The following is an 11,118-nucleotide window of genomic DNA, read 5'->3' as shown; positions in this document are numbered from 1 at the left end:
GTCTGAAAGCTATGTTTCTGTACTTCTAGTATATTAAAGACTCATGCTCAACTGTGGGCAACGATCAAGAGTCAGGAGTATCACAATGGAGCTATTCTCTCTCTCTCTTCCTCCCTCTTTCCTTCCCTGCTCCCTCTTCCTCCTTTCCCCCACTCTCCAGTGTCAAATTGACACATAATCCATTAAAGCAGAATTCAGCAGCACTGGTGACATCCATAGTAGAATTTGCCATGTTGTTCAACCATCACTTCATATCATTTATACATACACACACATATAGAACATATCTATGTTTTTCCAAATCTGAGAGCATATCGAAATGAAAATAGTTACTGATAATTGCCTTTGGAGAGAGTTTGAGTTCTAGGGACCTGATAGAAAATGTTGCTATGAGTGGTGGATTAGAGATGTTGAACCCTCATTGCCCAATGCCAAATTCAATAAAGTCCAGTAACATTGAAATGATCATTAACTTGGAGCATCTCTCCTACTGGTTTATGTATTTCAACCGTATTTGGCAGTTGCTTTCATACTGTCGTGAGACAGACAGCTGGGCAATGCTCCAGGTCATAAACTTGTCACTTCAGGGAACTTTAGTTTAAGTACCGTGTTTTCTGAAGTTCCTAAAAGGGACTGTAAGTCAACCAAAGATGTTGCCTCTGCCTCATACCCTCCTTGATTTTGTTGTGGAGCACTTGTCTTCTATTTATGAGACAATCTGCTTATCAGAGCTCACTGTAAGAAGAATGTGGGAGGCTTTGAGAAGAAAGGAAAACAAAGGACAATGAAGAGAAATAGTGCCACACAGGTTTCATATCACATACACCATACTTGATGCCCAGAAGGAGCATGCTGGTGCTGTAATTAGAGCTTCAACAGAAATCATTAACAGAACAAAGTTTCTTCAAATTTTAAAGTAATGTCGCATTTTCCTTTGGGATGATGCTTAGTTTTCTCAAAAAATAAGTAAGAACTCCAAACTAAAGGTCACAAAGCATTCCTTAGAGCAACTTTGTTCTATTTCCAGCACGTCTTCTGGAAACACAGTCAATGAAATCATCTTGACTACAACAGTGTTCTGGGAGAGATTTCCTGATTTCTCATTCCAAGACAAAGAAAGGCTAAAAATCACAAACCAAGAAAATTTTCTCCAAAACAAACTGTACTGTTTGAATGAACCTCCTCTCAGGTTTGTGAACAAGTGTGGTGGAGTTATTTTTAACTGGGGACAGAACATTCATTCTGGAAAGTGTTCAGAACCTTAAGTTTGTTGAGAGCTGAAATCTATCTTGCTGATGAAAAGGCCATCGCAACCTCACTGCCCCATCCACACTCACGCGCAGAATCCTTCACAGACCACACATTACAGTTTCCTGGACTCAAAATCTAGATGGAGAGAAGAGTAGACTTTGGATCCCTTTTAATCACTGCTAGAAGAGACAGGTGCCTGATATCATCTAGATACGCATTTAGTCTTTTTGCCCATGCACATTTATTCATAAATAAGGAGTCTGGATGATACCAACTGGATTCTATTGCTTTTATTGATTATTATTTTCATTAAACAATGTTAGCCAAGTTAGGATGACTAAGAAACAACTAACAGTTTTGGACTCTGTGTATCCTTGTAACTTACAGGAATGCTCTGATCTTTTATCATAACAGTCACTTCTTAAGTTTCACAAATACTAAGCAATGTATATTCCAACCATAACAATCACTTCTGGGTTATTCATTCCGTGTGACTGACACACCACTACTACACGGCTGTGAGTGCCTACAGAGTTTAGCACAGAAGCCAAGGCAAACAGGAAAATGATCCTCTTTCTGATGGTTAGTGCCAGTGAGGCTCTCAGAGGTGGGTGTCAGCGATGGGTATCCTCCTGAGCTCCACAATCTGGGAGTCGGTCAAGGTTCCTCCCTCCTGGCTGCCTTGACCAGACTCGTTGTCGCTGACACTGAGACCAGCACCTGGAATGGAAGATGAGCAGACATAAGTCCAAGCTATTAGCATAGTAAATTCTTAATGACTTAGTTACATTAAATCAAAACATCTTATTTTTATGTTAGTAAAAGTCTGGGCCATTTATTTGGAATAAACAACAAATGCCTTAAAATTATGGAATTATAATTTAAAGTGAAGCTACTTTTGTAGCTTTTAAAAGTAGAAATTGATTTCCAAAGATAAAACGTTGGGTTTCTCATATTTGGAGACAGCTTCTCACTGTGTAGTCCAGGCTGGCCTTAAATTCACAGCCAATCTCTTGCCTCATGAGGCCTGCTTGCTGAGATTACATGAGAGAGCTGTCACACTTGGCTTTCTTTATTTTTCCTGTTGCCGTGTGATAGGCAGGTACAGTAGAGAACAGGGTTTATCAATGAAGGGTTTACCAAAACAGAAAATCAGGCAGGCTACTGGAGGTTTTCATCAGTGGGGTAGAGAACATATCCACCAACCCTTGGAACTCCACTGAGTCCGGTAGTCCCCTGGGGGAAGCTCAGTGTTGGCCCTTAGTCTGAGAAGAATGGCAGGCTTGCAGGGGGAGGACACACGGCATCCTATCAGGGCCCTGAGGAAACTGGCCGTGAAGACTGAGCCTAAGACAAGGACATGCAAATAACACAGTGCCGAACATTCTCATGGGAAACCCAGGAAGTTGGCTGCTCTTAACAGCATGCACCCCCTCAAACCCCTGTTTTGAAGATTTTCTATGAGGCACTACTCTCCCCTCCCCAGCACACATAATTTATAACCATAGTGGGTTCTTTTCCTCTGTAATGTGAGAACTGTGTGTACTCTTGTGCTCTGTCTCCACACACGCACAGGCACGCACACATGCGCACAGTGAGGGAGACAATACAGATGTGGTCACAGAGTGTGCTGCTACCAATGGCCAGGTACCAACTCTCTGTGCTTCCCCCTCTGCTGGCCACTCAGCTTTGCAGAAAGGGTGTCAAGCCCCAATGTCCTTGCCAAGTCTTCCGCTGGTAGCTATGGGAAGGAGGCTGCTTTAGCTTCAGAATAGTCTGTGCGGAGAAAGAACCAGGAGCCCATGAGCACTCCTTCTAGCCAAGCCCTGCCTCTCCTGATTTTGTCCTTCACACCTCTGCCTTATTCCTTCCTGTGTTTCTGTATCACATAAACTGCCCACCCCTGCTCAGACCCTGGAGCTCTTTCCAGACTGGGTCTGTTTTCTCTCATGTCTCTTCTCCCACTGTTTAGGTACTGGGGACCTCTACAGGAGATGGATATAAAAGCTGCAGGGTCTGGATGACCCTGCTTGCTCTCGGTGTCCTTCCCTTTCTGTACCACCTCCTAGGGACACACTTCACGTTCTCTGTCTTCTTCATTTCGCTGCCTGTGCCTCGCTATGGGCATCAATTCAAGTGTTGCCCTCAATGCCTGTAGAAACACCATGGTTCTCTTTCAAAATGGCTGCCTTTCTTGTTGGATTACATCCTTGTCATTCCTCTGGCTCACACTCATAGAAAGTACTTAGTGCATGATAGGTGTTTGGTATATGTTTTTGGTGTGTATTCAGAACCCCAGGCCTCTTGGCACAAATTTAAATCACTCTAACTTCTATGTCACATCATGGTCATGGTGCAATCAACAACCAGGTGTTAGCAGACTATATTATGAATTTATAAAATATAATTTATTGTGTGCATACACTCCTGTGTGGGAGTATGCATACACACATGTGTGCATGTGGTAGCCAGAGGTCAATGTCAGGTGCCTTCCCTTATAGCTCTCTACCTTCTTTTTCAAGGCAGGGCTTCTCACTGATTTGGCTTGAATGGCTGGCCAGCAAGTCCCAGCATCCTCTGGTCTTTGTTCCCAGCACTGGAGTTCATTTTCCTGCTGTGCTTAGCTTTTTACGTGGGACTGAGGACAGAACTCGGGTTCTAGCTTCTACAGCAAGCACCTTACTGACTGAGCTGTCTCCCAGACCCTAAATTAGCCTTCAAGCCCAACAGTAAAGGGAGCCCAGCTAGTAGTTTACATCAGTGACCTTAGGGGACCTAAGCTGTACCACTCTGATCAGTGCTTTACACAGACAATTCCTAATGCCACAAAACACATTATTTGGTAAATGAGGAAGTGGAAAAGCTGAGTTCCTTGCCAAAGACTCAAAGCGTGAAAACTCCTAAGGTTTCAACGTGGGGTTTTCTGATTTTGTGACCCACTCACAGTTTATCTGGCTTCTTTCCAGTTAGACAATGATACAAAGATCATCCCTTTTCTGAGAGAAAAAAAAAACCATAGAAAACATTGATGAACTCTAATTTTACCCTTTAGTTATGAATGAACTAAAATTCAATAGGATGCAGAAATCCTTGAAAAAGCTAAATAATAAAGTGTCTTTGTATATTTGTGTTCTGAGAAAGGGTCCTAAGGTGTACTTTAGCCTGGTCTGGAATGATGGTTCTCTTGTCTGTGCTTCCTGAATGTGGGGTTTGCAGACATGGATCATGACAGCCATCTTAGGAGTCGCACTTGGGTGTGATATTTCTCAGAAAAGAAGTATCTTTTCTTGACTGTCGCCATCTGACTGGGTGAGACCACTTCAAGGAGTTTTGACTGGCATTCCTGTGATGGCTGAGGGGTTTGAACATTTTTTCAAATGTTTCTTGACTATTTGTGTTTCCGCTCTGGAGAAATGTCTAATCAGTTCATTAGACCATTTGATGACTGGATGATAGTTTTGTATTTAATTTTTTGAGCTCTTTATAGGTGCTAGATATTAATCTACTTAACGTCTAGTTGGCTGCTGTGTACACTGTAAATATGTATTACTCTCATTTGTTAATAAAGAACTGACTGGCCAGTAGCCAGGCAGGAAGTATAGGTGGGACAGTCAAAGTGAGAATGCTGGGAGAAAGAAGGGTAGAGTCAGAGGAGTCCAGGAGACACAGAGGGAGCAAGACGTGCCAGAGGACAGGAAAAGCCACAAACCACATGGCAATACAAAAATTAACAGAAATTGGTTAATTTAAGTTGTAAGAGCTAGTTAGTAATAAGCCTGAGCTATTGGCTGAGCATTTATAATTAATATTAAGATTCTGAGTGGTTATTTGAGAGCGGCTGCCAGCACAGGAAAACTCCACCTACAAAAATGCTGTGGAACAGCCTTTGTACATTGTAAATATGTTTTACTCTCATTAGTTAATAAAGAACTGACTGGCTGGTAGTCAGGAAGGAAGTATAGGTGGGACAGCCAAAGTGAGAATGCTGGAAGGAAGAAGGACAGGGTCAGAGAAGTCTCCAGGAGATGTAGAGGGAGCAAGACATGCTGGAGGACAGGTAAAGCCACAAGGCAATACATAGAGTAATATAAACTGGTTAGTTTAAGTTGTAAGAGCTAGTTAGTAACAAGCCTGAGCTACCGGCCAAGCATTTGTAATTAATATAAGCCTCTGAGTGGCTATTTGAGAGTGGGACAGAAACTCCACCAGCAGTTGACAAACATTTTCTGCCCATCTGTAGCTATCTCTTCACTTGGGCGACCTTTTCCTTTGCTGGGCAGAAGCTTTTATTTCATGCCAACCCATTTGTCAGTTGTTGGGTCCATTTTAGATGGCTTTTGTCTATGCTTGACTCGAAAGGACTCTAGCTTGAATAGTTTTTCTCCTAGTGGCTTCTGGTCTTACATTTAGGTCGCCGATTTATTCTGAATTCATTTTGGTGCAGGGTGAAGATATGGCTCTAGTTTTGTTTACATACACACATCTAGTTTTCCCAGCATTCGGTGACAAGGTTATCTTTTTGTCAATGTATGATTTTGATACATGTCAATACTATGTGGCTGTAGCTGTGTGTAGTTACTTCTGGGTCATCCATTCTATTCCACTGGTCTATATGTCTGTTGCATTAGTTTTGTGCTGGTTTTGTTATTATGGTTCTGTAGTGTAATTTGAGATCAAGCATTGTGAAGCCATTAGCATTTCTATTTTTGCTGAGGAATGCTTTGACTCTTCGATATCCTTTGTGATTCCATATGAATTTTAAGATTTAAAATATATGTTTATTTATTCTTTGAGAACTTTGTATCTGTATACAACCTGTTTAGATGCAATCCATCCTCCTATTCCCTTCCTTCCAACTCCTACCAGTCTCCGACCCAAATTCATGTACTTTTTTTTTAACCCACTGAGTCTAATTAGTAATGCCAGTATATGCATGGGTAGGAGACAACAGGGTTTTTTTTTAAATGGTTCATATCTAATGCCATTAGAATTTTGGTGTGGATTGCCTTGAATTTGTACATCTACTTTGGTAACATAGTCATTCTCACAGTATTAGTTCTTTCAGTCCTTGAACACAGGTGGGGATGTTTTTCCATCTTGTAGTATCTTCTTCAATTTCTTTCTCTTGTTTTTGATGTTTTAAAGCTTTCACTGTAAGTATCTTTACCTCTGGTTAGTTGCATTCATATATTTTTTCATTGGTTTATTTACTTTGAAGCCACTATGAATGGATTTTTTCCTCAGCAACTTTATTACTGGAATATAGCAAGGCTCCTTGTTTCTATTCGCTGATGTTGTAGTCTGCCACTTAGCTGGAAGTGTGTATTCCATCTAGGAATTTTCTAGCATACAATCCAATTATGGGCTCTAAGTCAGCACACCATGTTTCTATATGTGCATCATGGTTATTGAAGCACTACTCACAATAGCAAAGTATGGAACCAGCCTTGATGTTAATCTATAAATAAATTGATAAAGAGAAGGAGGTGCATACAAGTATCGGAATTTTACTCAGCTATAAGGAAGAATAATATTATGGGAAAATGGACAGAACTCAAGATCCTTACATAAAGTGGAAAAAGTCAGAACAATAAAGACAAACTTTGCATGTTTCTCTTGCATGTGTACTCTAGATATAAATGTCCATAGATGTATATGATGTGGAAGCAGACAAATGAGAGAGAAGGAAGAGGTATATAGAAAGGAGGGAACACAAAGGAGGATGGAATATATATGATGCATGGAAGTAGATGAGGAGGGAGGAACTCTGTGAGGGAAGAGGTTCAGCCGGAGGGAAGAAGAGATGGGGCAGATAAGAACAAAGTTAATGATACATGTGGATGAAAATATTACAAGTCCATTTCTTTGTGTGCTAACACCTCAATGATTTTAAAGCTCATGTTGTCAAACCTTTTTTTTTTCCTAGACCTATATATGGTATCTCTACAATTTTAATATTGGCTCAAAAACTGTTAAAATGCTTTGTGAGTTAAGCAAAACACTTTGTTAGGCCAAATCCAGACCTTAGGTCAATGTTGAATTCTACTGTAGATAAACAGCATGTGGTCGGCTCCTTTATTTGATCATATTCTATGTTGGAATGTGTCCAGGGGCTGATGCTTGGTTATTATAGCATCTTTTTTAATAATACAAAGAACCAATGTTAGAGATTGCTATTTTGATCTCTTAAATATTTTTTTCCCAATGAGTTTAGGGAACTCTAAGGAATGCCAAGCTAAATCTCCAAGCAAGCCATTCCATGCATTCCTGAGCCAAATGCACTCAGTACTTGCTATATATATAGCCCACAGATCTAATTTAATTATGCTCCAAGTATTCATCTTACTTCTGTGTTTGGACACAAAGATCTAAGGACACTGTATACAGAACACATTAGGGAACCTAATGTGTCCAGATCATAATTAGTAAACCCCTTCAGTTCCAACTCTGCTCAGTGTGTTATGTAGCTAGTCATTTCATTCTCCCTAAAACCCTTTTCTGTCTTTAGCTGCCTTTCTTGTTTGCTAGAGTTTCTCTGTGGGACCCTCCTCCCTTCCGACTTAGATGCAAGCATCATCTAGTATGTTCCTGTTCTCCACCCCTTCTCTTTCCTTCCCATTCTCTTCAACTTCTCTCTTCATTTATTTTCCTTTCTTCTTCCACTCTCCTAATTCAAATTTAATAATCCTCATAGCTACCAATAAAATCTATGCCTCGATGTATTTCAAAAATTACCTTCTACCCTGGTACTTTGCCTAAGATTCAAACCTTATGAATATTCAGGAGGAATGCTCATTATCAAGACACACCAGTTTCCCTCAGCAAAGACACTAAGGAAGCTCTGTACCACTTACTCAGGTGAGAAGCAAGTCTCCATCAGTCCTCTGTTCTTTCTCAGTGACTGCCCTCTTCTGTTCTCATTGACCTTTTCTATGTGAGATCTTAGCCTCATGACCCTGGCCCACTATGAGATCTTTCCAGTCTTTCTGTTTATAATTTACTATTAATACTTTTGTAAAAGTCATTTTGTATCAAAAAACCTCCATGATCCACTATAAATGCTCAACTACTTATGACTACCAAACAAACAGCATTTTAACATTGTGCTAAACACCAGCAAGGGGTCTTCACTTCCAAAAAGAAATTGCAACCGACTATATTACAGAAATGCAAGGTTACATTCAATAAAGTGGGTCTTTTTATACTGCATTAGAACTGTTAAAATGATCATTTGAACCGTGAATCTGTAGATTCCCCAGTCCGCCCTGCAGGGATCGTGTTCACTGTCGTTCATCTGCAGAACTGCCTTGAGTTACTGACAGTGTAAGTGAAGTACCTGTGAGGCTATCTCAGGCTACTCGGTCACAAGTCCACAAACAAGCTTCACACTTGGACTGAGAGTTTTCTTTAGATTCCTTGAGTGTGTAATGCCCTTCCTCCATTCCTTTCCTGTTTAAACCCTACACGTTCTTCAAGTGAGATAGCTTCGTCCCTTGATTCCCAAACTCTACAACTTTCTTGATTATTTATTTAGTCTTCCTTAACTCCTGCTAACTTCCTCCCCACCAGTCCCAGATGAAATCTGAACATTTTCATCCATCCTATCTTTCATGTTTTGAAAGTTCCTTCTGCAGAAATTTGGGTATCAGCATCAGTTGTGTATACTGGGGTGAGTTCTTACTCATTTCAGTATTTTTAAATAAGCATTAAAGAAAACCTTCCTCTTTGGGAAATCTGGCTTCTTGGTTTTTAAAATGTCCATTGCTACTTTTACAATAGTAACAGCTCAAATTTTTTCTGAAAAAGAAAATGTTTAAAAACTCCTTTAGGACTTGAAAAAACTCTAGAATGATTAATATTCACAATAGAGTTATGACAAATTAAGTGTCTAACCTATACTACTGTGATGGCTAACCCTGATTGCCACCTTGACCAGACTGAGAGGTGACCTAGTCCCCTAGGAAAGTGTGCCTTTCAGGGTTTGTGTGAGGTCATTTTCAAGTTGGGGGACTCACTCTGGCTAGCCAGCAGTGAAATTCATTGATATTTTCAAGTACTGAATGAAGATCTGGGAGGTGTCACCAAAGAGAAGGCTGTTGGTGGCATGCCTCCGAAGAGGACGTTTGACCCTGGCCCCTTCTTGCTACTCTTTTTATACTCCGGTTACTGGGAAGTGGCCATCTTCCCTCTCGCTCTTCCTTAATAGCTCTCCTTTGTCATGGGCCCAAAAGCAATGGAGCCACCTGACTACAGGCTGAAACCTCTAAAGTCATGAGCCGAAAGAAACCATCCCTTTCATGTTTCACTCATGTACTGTCAGTGACGGAAGGATCACACCACCATTAATGTGGACATTTACATACTAAAAAGAATGGTATCATTAATGATTTCTCCACTAGCATGTGACCTTCAATCAGATTTCTCACTTTCGACATTTCTAGGTGATGTTGATGTGCTACTGAACTGGGGTCTTTCGGATCTTATTTCTCTGTGTATAGGAATTATTCACTAGGGTTACAGATTGAGTAGAACTGAACACACACACACACACACACACACACACACACACACACACACACACACAAGGTCAATGAAATACTGCAAGTGATTGCACACATTTTGGAAACTGTAGACACATACAATGTTTGTTACATTGCCTCTGAAAGCATATCAAGTACATCCTCATGAATGACATCCTTTTTTTTGCAGATCAGAGGTAAACTCCTTCAGTGAGCTTCCTTATACTGAATGTAACTTACTAAGGTCTTGGTGTTCTAGCCAGATCTTAGGACACAGATACTTACACTTAGTTAGAGTACGTTGTTTTCTTTCTTAAATGCAAGTTGTAAATTATTTTTAGGCTGCGATATACTTAATGCTAGGAACAGAATCTCCTAGGGCTTGACTGGGCTCTGAAATGGGTCATGAGACTCAGGATGTGCGGAGGGTGACAGCGCTTTTGCACATTCACGGAAGGAGACACGAAGTAGCCTCCCAGGACTGCCTGCCTCTAATGTCATTTGTGGGTTTCGTACATACCCGTTTTTAATGCAAATATCAAGTCATCAAACTCCTGGGACTCCTCATCGGCTATCAGGGACCCCTGGCCATATCCCCCAGAGGAAGGGAATGAGGCACCATTCTGGGGACTTGTCTTCAAATCAGGGCTTGCCTGGTTGGTCTGTTGGAAGGATGCTCTCTCCCAGTCAGACGGCACCTTTTGGGTTGAGGTAAGAGCAGAAGGAAGTGACAGTTGGTAACATGAATGTGCATATTCATTTGGAAGCCCAGTTTTGCAATATATTTCTATATTTCAATAAAAACCGTGAACAGCCTATTGAATTGCGTTGATGAGCTTGCATGTTAGAGTTGTTCTTCAGAAAAGCATGCCTCCCCTCAAGTTAGTATAACCTGATTACTTAAAAGTTTCTCAGAGTCACAGTAGATTGCTATGATGCCATATATGGGGAGATAAAACTGTGTTTATTTATTTGTAAAGTGTATGTTAAGAAAATTCAGAAGAACGCTCCAAATTCTTAATTTGAAATGTGTTTTAAATAGCGTCAGTGTATAAAGAACATATTGAATTAAAAGGAGTTTATTCAAATCCCTCCTTGCTTTTGATTAATGCTCAGAAAGAGTTCTGTCCTGAGATGATTAACTGTAGTCCTGTCTTTCTAGGTTACTGGCGAACCAGGTTAGTGGTAAATGAGCCCTTAATCCCTCTTTTCCTTGGCCCTCCCTGCTCTTGCTGGCTTTCATGACCGTCTCTGCAGGCTCTCACTGACAGCTGGATCCAGGCCAATTTTGAGCCTCTGAGGAATGCAGACAGACTTTATGCTATGCAGTTGTGCAACACCCCAGAAG

General features: G+C 40.9%; 1 protein-coding gene across 1 annotated transcript in view; it reads right to left on the bottom strand.

Annotated features, from left to right (window-relative positions):
* Positions 1 to 1,526: 1,526 nt before the first annotated feature.
* Positions 1,527 to 11,118, bottom strand: part of Adgrv1 (adhesion G protein-coupled receptor V1) — a 474,255-nt gene continuing 464,663 nt past the window's right edge. The window contains exons 90-91 of the mRNA XM_059276309.1: positions 10,291 to 10,468; positions 1,527 to 1,971 (exon numbers count right to left, since the gene is read on the bottom strand). Of these exons, the coding sequence (XP_059132292.1) occupies positions 1,853 to 1,971; positions 10,291 to 10,468 (297 nt within the window). The 3' untranslated portion in view covers positions 1,527 to 1,852. The remainder of the gene's footprint in view (positions 1,972 to 10,290; positions 10,469 to 11,118) is intronic.

The sequence above is a fragment of the Peromyscus eremicus genome, chromosome 11 (genome assembly GCF_949786415.1).
Source record: "Peromyscus eremicus chromosome 11, PerEre_H2_v1, whole genome shotgun sequence".
NCBI lineage: Eukaryota > Metazoa > Chordata > Mammalia > Rodentia > Cricetidae > Peromyscus > Peromyscus eremicus.
Note: the sequence above shows the minus strand (reverse complement) of the source record. Positions and strands in the feature narration are given on the sequence as shown.